This window comes from Cyprinus carpio, chromosome B16 (assembly GCF_018340385.1).
Source record: "Cyprinus carpio isolate SPL01 chromosome B16, ASM1834038v1, whole genome shotgun sequence".
NCBI lineage: Eukaryota > Metazoa > Chordata > Actinopteri > Cypriniformes > Cyprinidae > Cyprinus > Cyprinus carpio.
The window spans coordinates 970,691-990,897 of NC_056612.1; the positions used below are offsets into that span (position 1 = coordinate 970,691).

At 40.8% G+C, this 20,207-nt stretch overlaps 1 protein-coding gene across 1 annotated transcript in view; it reads right to left on the reverse strand.

The window, feature by feature from the left end:
* LOC109055865 (doublecortin domain-containing protein 2-like) overlaps window positions 1-20,207 on the reverse strand; it is a 40,832-nt gene that overhangs the window by 12,756 nt on the left and 7,869 nt on the right. Inside the window, exons 3-6 of the mRNA XM_042740262.1 lie at window positions 15,041-15,117; window positions 11,874-12,008; window positions 175-324; window positions 47-101 (exon numbers count right to left, since the gene is read on the reverse strand). Coding sequence (XP_042596196.1) covers window positions 47-101; window positions 175-324; window positions 11,874-12,008; window positions 15,041-15,117 — 417 coding nt within the window. The remainder of the gene's footprint in view (window positions 1-46; window positions 102-174; window positions 325-11,873; window positions 12,009-15,040; window positions 15,118-20,207) is intronic.

Below are 20,207 nucleotides of genomic sequence, written 5' to 3' on the forward strand. Positions count from 1 at the left end.
GAAAACCCAGTGCAAACAATTGCTATTATAATGTTTTTGTACTCACATCTCCATTCTGTCTTCTGTATTTGTATATCGGCGGTAATGACGCAGCTTTAGACCTGAAATAACATTCAGTCACATTCTGTTTGAAAACATCCTTCATCTTTAGTGAAAATGCTGTCTTTCTCTTACCCGTTCACTCTCTTCATGCCGATGGGTTTATTGAATAGCAGGTCACTGTATGGAAGCTTTTTGAACTTGTCTCTGCCAACAGCGACGTAAAACTGTCCATTTTCTAACTCCTTTCCATCCATAACGAGAGTCCCTTCAAAGGTGTACAAGCTGTAAGAAAAGATGTCATAGGCATTAATTAGGTAAATACAGCTCAGGTAATTCAGAAATGCTTCCTTTTTCCTAATGAGAAAAGAGTAGTTATCATCCAAATGACTTTTCATGAGCATTTCAGGCTTTTACAATGTGTCCTGGATAACCACAATAATGAAAGTAAATCAAAAAGGTTGTTTTATTTTTTTATTTTTTTCATTACTGTACTCTAGGCAGTCTCTCTAAAATCAATACTGTTACAGGTGCACATATCACCTGCAAACATCAAGAGCTGCCCTGTTGAAAAAAAAGCAGCATATGTTGGTTAGGTGTGTTTTGAAGCATGACTGCTGGTTTGAGCTGGTTTAAGCTGGTCCTAAGCAACTAGCTCCTGCTCAGGACCAGTATAACCCTTTCAAAAAATGTCTCTAGGTTACGCATGTACAGTAACCATGCATCGAAGACACTGCATCGAAATGCTATGGGAATGCCTTAAGCATGTCCACGCTCTGAATCACATGTGTAATCAGTTCAATGGATGGGCAAGACGTCACAGACAGAGTGACATAGAGACCAGGAAGCTTAAAAGCACGTGTGGCGGATACAGGGGCAGCTTCTGGAAAATGAAGAAGCGCACACAGGGATGCCGGAAGTATGGCACTGAGACACAGCATCTTGTTCCCTCTAGGAACCATGGTTACATGCGTAACCAACAGATGTTTCCCTTCAGGAACTCGAGCTGCATCAAAATGCTATGGGAGTGAGTATACCCACACCACCAGACTTTCAAATCCCTGCCTAGTGTGAAAGAGTACAGCTAGGGCGAGAGAACAGAAGAGTCCAGAGTGGTTTGTATATCGAGGCCATAGAACATGATGAACGTTAGGGCCATGGACCAACCCGCAGCATTGCAGATGTCCTGCATAGAAACACCTGCCAGAAAGGCCTTGGAGGCCACCACACTTCTGGTAGAGTGAGCCTTGATCCCCAAGGGCGAGGGGAGATCAGAGGACTCATAAGAAATGCAAATGGCATCCACTATCCACCGGCTGAGGGTCTGTTTAGTAGCAGGAAGAGCTCTCTTGGGGGGACCATAGTACACTAGCAGTTGGTCCGCCCTTCACCACAGGGCAGCTCTGTGGACAGTTAAGCTTCTGCTGGTCAGTTTCCCGATGTGAGGAGGACAGAAGGCCTGGAGTACGACAGGCCATGGTGTAGAGGAGGGAACTTTAGGTACATTTACCGCTCAAGGGTAGAAAAAGGTTGCAGAGGAGTTGCAGAGAAGCCAGAGCAGCATCCACACACTTCATGAAGGTGTGGGGTGAGAGTGCAAGGCCGAACGGAAGAACCTGATATTGGTAAGCTTTGTCCCCAAAAGCAAACCTCAGGAACTTCACAAAGTGGATTTTGTAGCCTCTTTCTACAGTGTACAGGACCCACTGAGAAACATTCGGCAGAAGTTTCCACATTCCCAAAAAGTATACTAAGGGAATTAGTCTCTCGAGACTAACCTCTGGTGTAATCAGAGCAGCTAGCTCAGTGCCCTGAAGTGGTGGACCGGCAGGGGATAGCCAAACTAGCTGCTCTAGAGACCTCCGAAGAGGTAGCGAGCCTCCCAGTACCGCTACGTTTCCGGGCGGAGACTGAGAGAAGTGCAAACCGGATTCCGCTGCGCCCTGAAGCACCGTGGGTGGCAGAGATGTTATATCAATCTCCTGAGGACACTGAGGAGAGACAGGCACAGTATGATGAGGTGTACACCACTCTTCCCCAGAGGGACCTGCCCTTAGAAGTCCTGAGCTACAAGCGTCAGGACTTCTTGGCCGAGGTCTTCTTAAACAGAAGAACAGTCTGCAGATCCAGTCTGTTTTTGTGCCTCCCTGTATGAGGAGCTGGTACATGGAGGGGGCTGCTCCCATCTGGCAGCCCCAAGAGCCTCCTGTTTATGAGCCTCCTGGTACCTGTCAATGATGGAATTGGCTGCGTCACCAAACAGGCCAGAAGGCGCAAGCGAGGTGTCCATGAAGAAGACCCTGTCCTTCTCTTTCATATGGGACAAGGTTAACCACAGGTGTCTCTCCACCACCACCATTGCTGCCATAGACCTGCCAATGGCGCTGGCGGTCTCTTTGGTGGCACGGAGAGACAGATCAGCGGTTAGTGTGAGCTCGGTGATGTCCTCAGACTTAATCTTGTATGTACCAAAACTTTGCAAAGAGTCTATTATTACTCCAGTTGCAAAACATAATTGTCCTAAAGGCTTGACAGATTATAGACTGGTTTTCTTGACCTCGCTTATAATGACGGTATTTGAGAAATTGGTAAAGGAGGTACTATTGGAACGAACTACACCATTTCTCGACCCGATGCAATTTGCCTATAGGGCGGGAAGAGGTGTGCAGGATGCAACACTGACCTTATTGGACCTGTTGTACAAACATCTGGAGAATAGTAGTAACCATGCAAGGTTATTATTTGTAGATTTTTCGTCTGCGTTTAAAACGATTCGACCAAACTTGTTGGTTCACAAGCTTAGGTCGAGTTTTGGTGTGGATGCAAGAATGGCTGCTTGGTTGCGGGATTTCCTTACAAATAGGTCTCAAAGGGTAAGGGTTAATGGCGTGCTGTCAGATCCCATAATCACATCTATTGGCTCCCCACAGGGGTGTGTACTTTCTCCTCTCCTCTACATCCTATACACAAATGAGTGTCGTAGTCAGCTTGAGAATCGGTATATTCTTAAGTTTGCTGATGATACAGTTATTGTGAGTTTGTTGGTTGGTGAGGAGAGGGAACACGGGCCAATTGTTAATTATTTTGCAAATTGGTTGTCGAGAGGCTGGTCTACTTCTGAATGCTGAGAAAACCAAGGACATGTGCATTGACCTGCGGCAAAAACCAGGCAGCAGTTCCATGTACTTTTGTCGATAATCAAATGATTGAATTGGTTGATAGTTATAAGTACCTAGGTACTATCATCGATAACAAACTAAATTTTGCAGAGAATACTAAGAGATTGTGGCATGATGAGCCAACAAGGACTTTATTGGTTACGGAAATTAGCGAAATTTAATATTGATAGGACCCTGATGATTGCTTTTTATAAGGCATATATTGAATCGATTTTAACTTTCTCATTAATTTGTTGGTTTGCCTCTTTAAAGGTCAAACAGAAAAAACTTCTATTAAAGGTTGTAAATAATTGCAGTAAGGTATTGGGTGTGAAATTGCCTGAGTTAGATTTGTTTGATATTCAGGTGATAAAGAAAGTGCATCACTTATATCTGATGCATCTAACCCTCTTTACGATTCATTTTTAGACCCTCCCTGTTTAGCCAAGACTAACAGATTCAAATTTTTGTTTGTTCCATATGCGATTAAGGTGCTTCATTTAAACAGGAAGAGGTAGAATTTTTTTTTTTTTTAATTTTTATAACTTCCCAATGTGCTATTAATGTTGTGTATGTGTTTGTCTTGTATGTGGTGTTATCATGCTGCAGAACAAATTGCCCCTACGGGGGACAATAAAGTTTTTACAATTACAATTACAATTATCTTCTCGCCCTCATCCAGCTCTTTCAGGAGGTCGGCTTGGTAGGCCTGCAACACCACCATGGTGTGCAAGCAGGTGTCAGATTTGACCTGCTGCCGTGTATACCTTTGCCCACCATCACTGAAGTGGTCCACAGCAGCTTGGAGGGCAATGCCGGAGCCTGTAGGGATGATGCCTTCCCGGGGGACAGATAGCTCGCAAGCATCTGTTAGACCCGGGCATCACCCTGTAGCCATGATCACTCAGCCCCGCATACATTGGCATAATGACTGGAGTAGGGGTCGACCGATTATCGGCGTGGCCGATTATCGGCGTCGATATTAAGCATTTTTATTGTTATCGGCATCGGCCATTTTTTCAAAACCAATTTGCCGATAAAACCATTTAATTTTGAAATGCGCGATCTGCCACTGATCCAGCCACCTCAGTCAGAGCGCACCGCTCTGTGGCCTAGACTAAGCCCCGCCCATCGTCCGTCTGATTTGTTGGAGTCACGAGCCTGGCCAATCAATACGGCTGGCGCGGCTGGAAATTGTCCGCTCTCACACCGAAAGCACAGGAGCTGCTTCAGTGATCATCATCACGCATCAATAAGTTATCTCTCAAAGGTAAGAATGCAGTAAACGTTCCTGAAGTTGCAATAAATCACTACACTGAAGTTGCAAAACACCTAAATATAATCGATTTATGATGACAAAACGTTATATTGTGAATAGATTATCACACGATGAATTCACTCACGTCTGCTGCGTTTTTTTTTTTTTTTTTTTTTGTGTTGTTCACATAGCTTCACTGAACAGCATCCGTTCCGTTAGGGCTCTTAGTCAAAAATTGCGCATATTTGAAGAAATGTTTGCTTTATTCTAACATGATTGCAAAATAATTTATCATACAGATTCAGAATTACCATTATGCAATTTTGAAGAGCTGAAAGGGCATCAAGCGCGAGCGCTGACACCCTGACGCGACGTGAGCTCCCCATCTCCTGATTTGGTTATCTCGCGGCCGCGCTCACTCATTTGACTAATAACCATTAGCCGGGCATGCGATTTGCCGGGGGGGATGGGGGGGATTTACCCCCTTCTGGTCTATGCATCCCTGCCTCTGCTGAATAACTTTTATCCCCGTTGGGGATAAAAACATCATGCAAACCCGCTCTGACGTCCAGATCTGAATCAAATGATTCGCGATACGGGATCCGATTGAAGCGCATCGAAACAGTGAATCATTTTGCACAGCAATGGTTTAACTGATTCGGCGTTTCAAAAAGCTCCGTTGTGTTCTTTGCTCGCTTTCCTCGATGTAATTTGTTGTTATTATTTGTAGATTTTTCGTCTGCGTTTAAAACGATTCGGCCAAACTTGTTGGTTCACAAGCTTAGGTCGAGTTTGGTGTGGATGCAAGAATGGCTGCTTGGTTGCTGGATTTCCTTACAAATAGGTCTCAAAGGGTAAGGGTTAATGGTGTGCTGTCAGATCCCATAATCACATCTATTGGCTCCCCACAGGGGTGTGTACTTTCTCCTCTCCTCTACATCCTATACACAAATGAGTGTCGTAGTCAGCTTGAGAATCGGTATATTCTTAAGTTTGCTGATGATGCAGTTATTGTGAGTTTTTTTTGTTGGTTGGTGAGGAGAGGGAACACGGGCCAATTGTTAATATTTTGCAAATTGGTGTCGAGAGGCTGGTCTACTTCTGAATGCTGAGAAACCAAGGACATGTGCATTGACCTGCGGCAAAACCAGGCAGCAGTTCCATGTACTTTTGTCGATAATCAAATGATTGAATTGGTTGATAGTTATAAGTACCTAGGTACTATCATCGATAACAAACTAAATTTTGCAGAGAATACTAAGAGATTGTGCATGATGAGCCAACAAGGACTTTATTGTTTACGGAAATTAGCGCGAAATTTAATATTGATAGGACACTGATGATTGCTTTTTATAAGGCATATATTGAATCGATTTTAACTTTATCATTGATTTGTTGGTTTGCCTCTTTAAAGGTCAAACACAGAAAAAACTTCTATTAAAGGTTGTAAATAATTGCAGTAAAGGTATTGGGTGTGAAATTGCCTGAGTCAGATTTGTTTGATATTCAGGTGATAAAGAAAGTGCATCACATTATATCTGATGCATCTAACCCCTCTTTACGATTCATTTTTAGACCCTCCCTGTTTAGCCAAGACTAACAGATTCAAATTTTTGTTTGTTCCATATGCGATTAAGGTGCTTCATTTAAACAGGAAGAGGTAGAATTTTTTTTTTTTTTTTTTTAATTTTTTATAACTTCCCAATGTGCTATTAATGTTGTGTATGTGTTTGTCTTGTATGTGGTGTTATAATTCTGAAGTATATATTGCTGCTGAGGGGGTTAATAAAGTTTTTACAATTACAATTACAATTTAACTTCCCAATGTGCTATTAATGTTGTGGAGGTCGGCTTGGTAGGCCTGCATCACCACCATGGTGTGCAAGCAGGTGTCAGATTGACCTGCTGCCGTGATACCCTTTGCCCACCATCACTGAAGTGGTCCACAGCAGCTTGGAGGGCAATGCCGGAGCCTGTAGGATGATGCCTTCCCGGGGGACAGATAGCTCGCAAGCATCTGTTAGACCCGGGGCATCACCCTGTAGCCATGATCACTCAGCCCCGCTACATTGGCATAATGACTGGAGTAGGGGTCGACCGATTATCGGCGTGGCCGATTATCGGCGTCGATATTAAGCATTTTTATTGTTATCGGCATCGGCCATTTTTCAAAACCGATTTTGCCGATTAAAACCATTTAATTTTGAAATGCGCGATCTGCCACTGATCCAGCCACCCTCAGTCAGAGCGCACCGCTCGTGGCCTAGACTAAGCCCCGCCCATCGTCCATCTGATTTGTTGGGAGTCACGAGCCTGGCCAATCAATACGGCTGGCGCGGCTGGAAAATGTTCCGCTCTCACACCGAAAGCACAGGAGCTGCTTCAGTGATCATCATCACGCATCAATAAGTTATCTCTCAAAGGTAAGAATGCAGTAAACGTTCCTGAAGTTGCAATAAAATCACTACACTGAAGTTGCAAAACACCTAAATATAATCGATTTATGATGACAAACGTTATATTGTGAATAGATTATCAACACGAATGAATTCACTCACGTCTGCTCTGCGTTTTTTTTTTTTTTTTTTTTTGTGTTGTTCACATAGCTTCACTGAACAGCATTCCGTTCCGTTAGGGCTCTTAGTCAAAAAAATTGCGCATATTTGAAGAAATATTGCTTATATTCTAACATGATTGCAAAAATAATTTATCATACAGATTCAGAATTACCATTATGCAATTTTGAAGAGCTGAAGGGCATCAAGCGCGAGCTCTGACACCCTGACGCGACGTGAGCTCCCCATTCCTGATTTAGTTATCTCGCGGCCGCGCTCACTCATTTGACTAATAACCATTAGCCGGGCATGCGATTTTGCCGGGGGGGGTGGGGGGATTTCCCCCCTTCTGGTCTATGCATCCCTGCCTCTGCTGAATAACTTTTATCCCCGGTGGGTGCAAACCCGCTCTGACGTCCAGATCTGAATCAAATGATTCGCGATACGCGATCCGATTGAAGCGCATCGAAACAGTGAATCATTTTGCAACGCAATGGTTTAACTGATTCGGAGTTTCAAAAAGCTCCGTTGTGTTCTTTGCTCGCTTTCTCGATGTAATTTGTTGTTATTATTTGTAGATTTTTTTCGTCTGCGTTTAAAACGATTCGACCAAACTTGTTGGTTCACAAGCTTAGGTCGAGTTTTGGTGTGGATGCAAGAATGGCTGCTTGGTTGCTGGATTTCCTTACAAATAGGTCTCAAAGGGTAAGGGTTAATGGTGTGCTGTCAGATCCCATAATCACATCTATTGGCTCCCCACAGGGGTGTGTACTTTCTCCTCTCCTCTACATCCTATACAGAAATGAGTGTCGTAGTCAGCTTGAGAATCGGTATATTCTTAAGTTTGCTGATGATACAGTTATTGTGAGTTTGTTGGTTGGTGAGGAGAGGGAACACGGGCCAATTGTTAATTATTTTGCAAATTGGTGTCGAGAGGCTGGTCTACTTCTGAATGCTGAGAAAACCAAGGACATGTGCATTGACCTGCGGCAAAACCAGGCAGCAGTTCCATGTACTTTTGTCGATAATCAAATGATTGAATTGGTTGATAGTTATAAGTACCTAGGTACTATCATCGATAACAAACTAAATTTTGCAGAGAATACTAAGAGATTGTGCATGATGAGCCAACAAGGACTTTATTGTTTACGGAAATTAGCGAAATTTAATATTGATAGGACACTGATGATTGCTTTTTATAAGGCATATATTGAATCGATTTTAACTTTATCATTGATTTGTTGGTTTGCCTCTTTAAAGGTCAAACAGAAAAAACTTCTATTAAAGGTTGTAAATAATTGCAGTAAGGTATTGGGTGTGAAATTGCCTGAGTCAGATTTGTTTGATATTCAGGTGATAAAGAAAGTGCATCACATTATATCTGATGCATCTAGCCCTCTTTACGATTCATTTTTAGACCCTCCCTGTTTAGCCAAGACTAACAGATTCAAATTTTTGTTTGTTCCATATGCGATTAAGGTGCTTCATTTAAACAGGAAGAGGTAGAATTTTTTTTTTTTTTTAATTTTTATAACTTCCCAATGTGCTATTAATGTTGTGTATGTGTTTGTCTTGTATTGTGGTGTTATCATGCTGCAGAACAAATTGCCCCTACGGGGGACAATAAAGTTTTTTACAATTACAATTACAATTATCTTCTCGCCCTCATCCAGCTCTTTCAGGAGGTCGGCTTGGTAGGCCTGCAACACCACCATGGTGTGCAAGCAGGTGTCAGATTGACCTGCTGCCGTGTATACCTTTGCCCACCATCACTGAAGTGGTCCACAGCAGCTTGGAGGGCAATGCCGGAGCCTGTAGGGATGATGCCTTCCCGGGGGACAGATAGCTCGCAAGCATCTGTTAGACCCGGGGCATCACCCTGTAGCCATGATCACTCAGCCCCGCTACATTGGCATAATGACTGGAGTAGGGGTCGACCGATTATCGGCGTGGCCGATTATCGGCGTCGATATTAAGCATTTTTATTGTTATCGGCATCGGCCATTTTCAAAACCGATTTGCCGATAAAACCATTTAATTTTGAAATGCGCGATCTGCCACTGATCCAGCCACCTCAGTCAGAGCGCACCGCTCTGTGGCCTAGACTAAGCCCCGCCCATCGTCCATCTGATTTGTTGGGAGTCACGAGCCTGGCCAATCAATACGGCTGGCGCGGCTGGAAAATGTTCCGCTCTCACACCGAAAGCACAGGAACTGCTTCAGTGATCATCATCACGCATCAATAAGTTATCTCTCAAAGGTAAGAATGCAGTAAACGTTCCTGAAGTTGCAATAAATCACTACACTGAAGTTGCAAAACACCTAAATATAATCGATTTATGATGACAAGCCCCGTTCAGTTATTATACTGTGAATTCCCGGTCAATGTCCGTCATTGCAGTGATATGCTTTAACGGATCATCACATCAGTGCTGAGATAGTGAAACTAAAACCTACTTCTCTCACCATTCGGCCAACTTTTGCAGTGATGTTATTTTGAGGATCAAATTCACTCACGTCTGCTGCGGTTTTTTTTTTTTTGTGTGTTGTTCACATAGCTTCACTGAACAGCATCCGTTCCGTTAGGACTCTTAGTCAAAAAAATTGCGCATATTTGAAGAAATATTGCTTTATTCTAACATAATTGCAAAATAATTTATCATACAGATTCAGAATTACCATTATGCAATTTTGAAGAGCTGAAAGGGCATCAAGCGCGAGCTCTGACACCCTGACGCGACGTGAGCTCCCCATTCCTGATTTAGTTATCTCGCGGCCGCGCTCACTCATTTGACTAATAACCATAAGCCGGGCATGCGATTTGCGGGGGGGGATGGGGGGGATTTACCCCCTTCTGGTCTATGCATCCCTGCCTCTGCTGAATAACTTTTATCCCCGTTGGGGATAAAAACATCATGCAAACCCGCTCTGACGTCCAGATCTGAATCAAATGATTCGCGATACGCGATTCGATTGATTTACCGCTCCAAAATCCCTATTTTTGTAAAGTAATGTTTTATTTGATTTGGAGTTTTAAATAGCTCTGTTTTGTTCTTTGCTCGCTTTCTCGATGTAATTTGTTGTTTTGAATAACCGTGGATATTAAATCATTACAATTAATAGGCCTAACGTAGGCTTACAATGTTTTTATTAAACTGAGATCACACTAAATACAATTTCCGTCGTATTAAAAACATTTCATAAAATTTTTCAAAAAGCATCCCCCCCTCTGTTTATTTCACAAATCGCACCCTGCTAATAACCCTATGCTAAAAACGTAAATTGTCAATAATCTCACATTGCACGTTTCTGGATGACGCTGTCCTGTATACTTCCTAGTTTGTATCGCTGTGATAAACAGTCAAACAAACATTTTACACATCAAAAATAAAATAAAAACATTATTACAATATGGGTTGTGTGTGATTTTAATGCAATTCTGGGTTGCAAATAAAATGCTTTTTATACACACACACACACACACACACACATACATACATATATATATATATATATATATATATATATATATTAGAGAGAGAGAGAGAGAGAGAGAGAGAGAGAGAGATTAGATTACATTTATTTTCCATTATTTGTTCATTTGTCGCTGTTTAAATTTGCTTTACTTTGTTTATAGGATGCTGCTGATGGATGCAAGTTTTACTTAGTTTACAGAATGCTGCTGATGGATGCTCCCAGCACTTTTTATGTTTGTTGTTATTATTAATATTAATGTTGTTATTATAAACAGTTCTCAGAATTAAAGATGTGTAAAAATAATTTAAAGAGAGTCTTTGTCAGAGGCCTTTTTATTCTTAATTTTGACATTAATTTTCATTTTTACACTAGACACATATCGGTTCAAAATATCGGTTATCGGTCTCCTTGATCTGTAATAATCGGTATCGGCATCGGCCCTGAAAAATGCATATCGGTCGATCCCTAGACTGGAGGTGGGACTGAAGATATGGGCTAAGAAGGGTCTTGCCCACGACCATAACACCTCAGTGGACAGGCGGAGTGTCGAGCCCTCTTCCCTGGGGGAAGAAACCGTCAGGGCGGGCTTCCAATTCCAGAGAGTGGGAGATGGATCTGGTTGGTGAGGAAGAAAAAAGGGACTCGCCCATCTCCATTACCTCCACCAGATCCATCTCCCTGAGATGACTCTGTGTGCTTCGCTCCCAAACAGACTACTCACAGCCTGAAAGGCTGCCTGCTCTCATCTTTGGCATGACTTATAATAAGGGACAGACAACACTAAATAAGACTCACAAACGGATAGAGACTGACACACACACAGAGCACTTGCTGAATGACAGAAAGCTGCCACTGTATCCACAACTTGTGCTTTTAAGCTTCCTGGTCGCTACGTCACCCCGCCCGTGAAGTTTCACCCATCCATTGGACTGATTACACATGTGATTCAGAACGTGGTCACACTGAAGACATTCCCATAGTGTTGTGACACAGCTTGAGTTCCCGAAGGGGGCTATGGTTATAATAGTTAAACCATGGTAACCACAAATTAACCATGGTTTTGCTACACTAATCATAGTTTAACCATGGTATTTGTAGTAAAACTGTGGTTATTGGTATGGTAATATTTAAGCCAAAAAAAAAAAAAAAATGGTTATTGTTACTTTTTTTTTAATTAAATAAATGGTTGGTTTTTTTTAATCAGTTTATGACCAGCACATGACCAGCTAAGGACCAGTTTAAACCAGCTCAACCAGTAGCCATGCATCCAGCCATTTCTGGATTTTAAAAAATGCTTTGAGCACAAATATGAATTAATTTCACTTCAGTGTAATTGTCATTAAGCAAATGACTTCTCATTAAAATTCATTTCTTGTGCTTGCATACCTCCGCACACCCCCGATGATTCGCAGGCCCATTTTCTCTGTGACCATCTCCAGAATCCGCTCAAACTGGCCAATCACACGGCTGGGAATCAGCAACCTCACTGCTGGGTTCAGGACATCTCCATTTGCCACAACACTGAGACACAAACACACACACACACACACACACACACACACAACACACACCTTGTTGGCAGATTCTATTTACACTAACACTGCCCACCAATATGTGATCGGGATAGTCGACATTACAAAAGATTCATTTTAAACAACAGCTCCAGTGGCGTAGGTAAAGCACATGTCATAATCTATTTGACGTCATCGACTCGAGTTCAAATCCACCTATTGACAAACTTATGTACTCCCTTTTCAAATCTCATATCACATCGGAAAAATACATTTATTTTCAATAAAAATGAAGCAAATAATCAAAAAGTTGAAAATAAAGTATTGGGTAAGGTTAGGATAGGTGTAGGGAGGGCTGTACCAATAAGGTGGCATGCATTTACTAATTTAAATTAACTTTATAATTTACACTCAGTGCATTATTATTGCGTACTGTTTTATAGTGTACTGCAATTGTAAGGGAAACAGGTCAATTTAGCTCAAAGGGAATCATTTAAGATTTTAAAGGGAATTTGAACAGAATCACTGTTTTACGGCTGATCATTGAGATGGCCAGCGATTCATTGAGTGAGCTGTATAACATCAACTCTGCAATGCATATTAATATTCAAAGTATAGTGAAAACACTATTAATTAGCACAGTAACAGGATCGGCAGTTTAAGACATTAACTTGAAAGCACAAAACACAAGATACTTCTCTTTTCAATATGAATAAGGCTTTATTAGATAAATCTAATTCATATAATCTAATCTAACACATAAGCACACAAACTCACATTCACACAAGTTGCAGGAGGATAGAAAGTTGGGAAAGAATGGGTTTAAGAATGAAAATGTAAAATCCCAAGTTTACAGCAATACGTGAAATTGCATAGACATGAACAACCATCAATCACTAAATTAACTCTCGCATTGAGTTCCTATGAGGTTAAAATTATATTAGATACACCAGTTCAGCTTAGTCTGGAGGTACGTTACTTGCGTTGCCTGTGTAAAGGGGGTTCCTTTAGTTGTCCTTGAAAAGGGGGTTTCCTGAGGTTGCTGATTGCCCGGAAGTTCAGTAGTCGTTGAAGTGATGTCTTGGGAAGCCCGTGGTTGGGCGTTGGCTGACAATGCGGAGTTGTGGGCTGGTTGAAGTTTCAGACGGGCACGCGAGGTCAGACTCGGAGACACGGCATTACAAAACTTAACTCAGAACACGAAACTCTCAACGGAAAAGAAAAGAAACTAAAGTAAAAGAATAGAAGTAAAGTTTGACGAGCCTAGGTGGTGTTTCTTCTCATCATGGCTAAGTAGCAGCAGGCGTGCAGGCCGAAGCACGCTGGAACGGCGCTCAAAGAATGCTAAATGTAATGACAAAAAGAATGGCTAGAAGCTAAAACTACAAGCAAAAGCTAAAAACCAGCTAAAAGCAAAATTTGATGGTGTCCTGAGTATTTAAACTGGCCTTTTGGCCACACCTCAAATGTTGTCTTGACCAATTAGATATTGTCTTTGCTCGGGGTGTTGCAATGTTTGTCCTACCCATTCATAAATCAATGTTATCTTATCAATCACGTGGTCCGAATTTTCCCGCTCTTGCAGGGTATAATTTTGGACATGATTCCTATGATAAGAATATGATACATTTGACAAATAACTGATGGTCAGAAACGTTTCAGGCAGGAAGATTCGAACACACACATACTAAACATAAAAATGAATACTTAAGCTATTCAATAGTTATTAAAAAGACACACAATAAGTGATTAGAAACATGATAGTCAAATGTATGGGTTTCATAAATGATATGGAGTTAAGCAATGGACTGATATTCCTTTAGAAGTCTTTTTGTGTTCATCTGTAAAAGACAGTTTCTCTGCTTTTCTTTGACATAAGGATATTCTTTGAAGACCAGAGGTTAAAAGGTCCCCTTAGCAATTTCAGTCTGGTTCTGCTAGGTGGGGGGGAAGTCAATCCAACGATCTTGTTTACTCTTCTGGGTTTACATGTGATGGTCAGGCTGTGCATCTCTTTGACCATCAATCTTGATTACTTGCCCCAAATTTGACAAACTCCTTACCGAATTGAAATTGTCAATAATTGTTCTAATGATGTTAATGTTGAAAGCTGTTCTGTGAAAGAGTTGGTTGGTTAGTGGACTTGCTTCTGACTTGTTGCACTAGGAATTGATTTACAACATCCTGTTGCCTTTCTGAGGAATTCGGCTCCTCATGTTTCAACCATGGTCCTGATCGAATCTTTAATTTGTCTGGTTCGGGTCTGATACACTACACAATATTGAGGTGCAGATAATTGCCACTGTTTGCAATAAGAAGTATAAATAGCAGAAAATTGTTATTTTAACAAAGTTGAGGTGCAGATAATTGCCACTGTTTGCAATAAGAAGTATAAATAGCAGAAAATTGTTATTTTAACAAAGTCCAACTGAAACATAGATAATGTTTCTGTGATAACATTTTTAAAGACCAGATAACTTTGAACAAACATTCTGAAAAAAATGATTTGTTCATGATTGTGAAAGAACTTTGTCAGAATGTTAACCAAAGTTGAGAGAACAATCCATATTAACTTGGATTATACAAAGAAACAAAACGAAAGAATGAATATGGTACATCTGTGCATAAATACAGGAATAGTGCTGGTGCATTAACATCTTAAAGAATAGCTCAAGCCAAAATGAATATGCCATCAATATTTACTCCCAAACATCCAAATGATTTAACCATTTGTCAGTGTCTATTTCAAGCAAACAACGAGGGTAAACTACAACAAGAAAACATGTCAGATTAGTAGATGATAGTGTTGGATAATAATAACAGTTTCTCAGTTTTAATTGGTGTTCATTTGGATTAACTAATAATATAATATGGGAGAATAAACAGTGGCATAATTTTCATTTTTGAGTGAACTAATTGCTTAAAAGCAATTTTTAGAATCACAGAGAAATTTGATTACATCTGTGGCATTATTGCATGAAGTTATGAAGATAGTCAAGAAGAAGGTCAGGATTATAAAATAAATAAATAAACAGTACTTACAATATTGCACAGGGTTCTTTGATGGGCTTCAGGAATCTGGCAGATACAATCACACGGCTCCGAGGAACAGGTTTCAGCTACACACAGGAAAAAATAAGGGTTGAGGATCTGCAGAGGAGTAAAATCTAGCAAAAACTACAGCTGACAAACATCCAGTTCAATCAAAACATAAACGTGTAGTACACAAGACATTAACAGTTTTAATCTGCTCATGATAATCTGAATCCACCTTATAATAATATACTATATATAGGCGCTACTCAATAAATTAGAATGTCGTGGAAAAGTTCATTTATTTCAGTAATTCAACTCAAATTGTGAAACTCGTATTAAATGAATTCCATGCACACAGACTGAAGTAGTTGAATTCTTTGGTTCTTTTGATGATTTTGGCTCACATTTAACAAAAACCCACCAATTCACTATCTCAACAAATAAGAATACTTCATAAGACCAATGAAAAAAATAAATAAACAAGCAGCGAGGGTTGTCTTCAATGAGCCAAAAACAGCTCATGTTACTCCTCTCCTCATCAGGTTACACTGGCTACCAGTAGCCGCTCGCATCAAATTCAAGGTACTGATGCTTGCCTACAAAACGACCACTGGCACGGCGCCAACTTACCTAAACTCACTAGTTCAATCTTACGCACCCTCCAGAAGTCTGCGCTCTGCAAGTGAACGACGCCTTGTGGTGCCATCCCAAAGAGGTTCAAAATCACTCTCACTGACTTTTTCCTGGACTGCTCCCAGCTGGTGGAATGACCTCCCGATCTCAATTCGAACAGCTGAGTCTTTACTCATTTTCAAAAAACATCTAAAGACTCATCTTTTTCGCCTGCACTTAACCAACTAATACTAGTACTTACCTTTTTCTTTTTCTTGTCTATCATGTTCAAAAAAAAAAAAAAAAAAAAAAAAACCCTGGCTACGTGTTCTGTACTAGACTAACTGAGACTTGTCATAGCACTTGTATACCGTTGTTGTTCTCTCATTGATCTAATTTGTTTCTACTGTTCTCATTTGTAAGTCGCTTTGGATAAAAGCGTCTGCTAAATGATTAAATGTAAATGTAAAATGTAAACAAATAAAAAAAAATTTGTGAATTGTTGGCCTTCTGGAAAGTATGTTCATTTACTGTACATGTACTCAATACTTGGTAGGGGCTTCTTTTGCTTTAATTACTGCCTCAATTCGGCGTGGCATGGAGGTGATCAGTTTGTGACACTGCTGAGGTGGTATGGAAGCCCAGGATTCTTTGACAGTGGCCTTCAGCTCATCTGCAATTTTTGGTATGTTGTTTCTCATTTTCCTCTTGACAATACCCCATAGATTCTCTATGGGGTTAAGGTCTGGTGAGTTTGCTGGCCAGTCAAGCACACCAACACCATGGTCATTTAGCCAACTTATGGTGCTTTTGTCAGTGTTGGCAGGTGCCAAATCCTGCTGGAAAATGAAATCAGCATCTTGAAAAAGCTGGTCAGTAAAAGGAAGCATGAAGTGCTCCACAAATCTTGGTAAACGGGTGCAGTGACTTTGGTTTTCAAAAAACACATTGGACCAACACCAGCAGATGACACTGAACCCCAAATCATCACAGACTGTGAAAACGTAACACTAGACTTCAAGCAACTTGGGCTATAAGCTTCTCCACCCTTCCTCCAGACTCTAGGACCTTGCTTTCCAAATGAAATACAAAACTTGCTCTCATCTGAAAAGAGGACTTTGGATCACTGGGCAACAGTCCAGTTCTTCTTCTCCTTAGCCCAGGTAAGACGCCTCTGACATTGTCTGTGGTTCAGGAGTGGCTTAACAAGAGGAATACGACAACTGTAGCCAAATTCCGCGACACATCTGTGTGTGGTGGCTTTTGATGTCTTGACCCCGGCCTTAGTCCATTCCTTGTGAAGTTCACTCAAATTCTTGAATCAATTTTGCTTGACAATCCTCATAAGGATGCGGTTCTCTCGGTTGGTTGTGCACTTTTTCCTTCCACTCAACTTTCTGGTAACATGCTTGGATACAGCACTCTGTGAACAGTCAGCTTCTTTGGCAATGAATGTTTGGGGCTTACCCTCCTTGTGAAGGGTGTCAATGATTGTCTTCTGGACAACTGTGAGATCAGCAGTCTTCCCCATGATTGCGTAGCCTAGTGAACCAAACTGAGAGACCATTTTGAAGGCTCAGGAAACCTTTGCAGGTGTTTTGAGTTGATTAGTTGATTGGCATGTCACCATATTCTAATTTTGTTGAGATAGTGAATTGGTGGATTTTTGTTAAATGTGAGCTAAAACCATCACAATTAAAAGAACCAAAGACTTAAACTACTTCAGTCTGTGTGCACTGAATTTATTTAATACATGAGTTTCACAATTTGAGTTGAATTACTGAAATAAATGAACTTTTCCACGACATTCTAATTTATTGAGAAGCACCTGTACATAATATATACAGTCAGGTCTGAAAGTATTTGGATACTGACTGTATTTTAGTGCTTTTGCCTTTATACACCACTACAATGGATTTGAAATAAAACAATCAAGATGTGATTGAAGTGCAGACTTTAAGCTTTAATTCAAGGGGTTGAACAAAAATGCAACATAAAATGCTTAGGAATTAAGCAGTACTTTAATTAAGCAATGTTGTTTGTTTATGGGTCTTTCTGCCATTAGTTTTGTCTTCAGCGAGTGAAATGCTGCTCAATCGGGTTAAGATCAGGAGATTGACTTGGCCATTTCAGAATATTCCACTTTTTTACCTTCAAAAACTCCTGGATTGCTTTTGCTGTATGTTTTGGGTTATCGTCCATTTGTACTCTTCCCATCATTCTGGTACAGGTTGATCTTAATTTCAGTCATCCAAAGAATGATTTTCCAGAAGTGCTTTGGCTTTTTTAAGTGGTTTTTTTTTTTTTTTTTTGGTAAAGTCTAATCTGTCTTGTTTGTAGCTTGTGGTGAAGCCTCTGTGTTTGTTCTGGTGAAGTCTTCTCTTGATTGTAGACTTTGACAGAGACACGTCTGCCTCCTGGAGAGTGTTTTTCTTTAGGCTGGATGTTGTGAAAGGGTTTTTCTTCACCATGGAGAGGATTCTCCAATCATCCAGCACTGTTGTCCTCCATGGACGTACAGGCCCTTTTATGTTTCTGAGCAGTGTTTTTATCAGTATTATTTTTAGGGTTAATCTATTTTAAATGCACTAAATTGCAACTTCGTCCTCATAAATATGTAATTACAAAGACATGTAAATACATGACAGACATGTTTTAATGCATCATAGTTCCACCATCACTCTCCACCTCCAAATTCATGTATGCTGGTTTTGATATGCTTGTTCTGTTTCATTTATATCCACTGGGATTTATTCTTTCATTTACTCATTATTTGTTTATTTATAAAGCACATTTTAAAACATCCCTAGGTTGACCAAAGTGCTGTACAGAGCATCATGATCAATACATCAATTCAAACAAATTATAATCAATAAAATAATATACACAAAAATGAATAATTCATTAATTCTAAAAAGCCACAGTAAATAAGTGATTTTTAAGCTTTAATTTGAAAATAGAGAGAGATGACATAGTTTGGATTGATACTGGTAGGCTATTCCATAGTTTAGGGCCTGCTATCACAAAAGCTTGGTCTCCTCTATGTTTTAGCTTTGAACTGTGGACAGAAAGTAATCCAAGATCCCCAGACCCAAGTGGCTTATATGGATTTTGAGAATGTAGCATGACAGAAAGATAACCTGGTGCTAGACCATTTAATGATTTAAAAATGAGTTAAAATGGGAGTAAAGTGATCAAATTGTTGATTACCGGTCAACAGACTAGCTGCAGCATTCTGAACCATTGCTAGCTCTGTCTGTTCAGGGATGTTTACTACCAGCTCAGATTCCCAGAGGAAATAACCCATATGAGTCTCAGACCTGATATTGTGACCTGGTCGAAGATTACCAAGCAGGTGGTACCGTACTTATCGAGTTGACAGTACCTTGGTAAGAGAGAATAGAAGCACATGAGTGTAAGCTTAAGAATTATTAGGAATTGATTCTTGAGTGGCTACAGGAAGGATGGAAGAATTGGAATCTGCTGGTGCAGGTTAGGTGCAGGGGTTTCGCAGGGCAGTTCCTTTGGAGGACCCTTGGACTTCTTGGGATTGATGACCAGGCTAGGAAGCGGCTGGTCAAGTCACCTTTATTTACATAGCACTTTTAACAATGCAGATTGTGTCAAAGCAGCTTTACAGTATTAAATAGGAAAATAGTCAATAATGCAAAAGGACAATAATAAACACTCAATTTTCAATTAAAGACAGTAATGGCTCAGTTCAGTTCAAATGGTCTTAACTGGATAAAAAAAATAAATAAAATAAAATAAAAAAAAAATGAGTTTCAACAATAGCAATTAATATAAATGTAAACTTTATTACATGTTCATTTAAGTTGCAAATGATATTTTCAGAATCATTACATTCAGTCCGGACTTAAGTATATTATTTCCATAATAAGTACTCTTTTTGTAATGATCGATCAGAATCTTGTGGATCAATTTGCAGCTCTTTATTGAGTGAATCAATGTTAACAACAGGCAATGGTCAATCAATAGTGTTAGGAATATCAGAGGCAAGGCGGAGACAGAAACGATACCAGGCAGGAGTCGGGGCAACCAGCAAACAAAAGGAAGGCAGAGAAAACACTTAGAAATGTCAGCCAGGGCAAAACAAGACTTCACAGTGTGTGAGTGTGAACGCTGGTTAAAAAGGCCTGTGATGAGCAACACCTGTGCAGTCCGGGGTGAATGTTAATACTCAGGTGAGGGTCCCCTCCGGTGGCCATCGGAGAGAGCCACAGAGGTCTGATTCGTGACAGAGCCCCTCCCCTGCGAGCGGCTCCAGACGTGATCATGGCCTTCCAAGGGGACGAGGTGTGGGTCGATTCGGATGGGCTTGATGAAACTCAAGGGTGAGTGTGGGATCCAGGATATCATGGGCATTAACCCAGGAACTCTCCTCGGGGCCATATCCTTCCCAGTCGACCAGATACTGCAGCACTCATCCTCTGCGTCGGGAATCCAGAATCTCTCTGACTGAAACTGGGGTAATTTGCCTGAGGATTTTGAACGACCCCACATACCTGGGACTTAGTTTTTTGCTGTGTAGTCAAAGTCG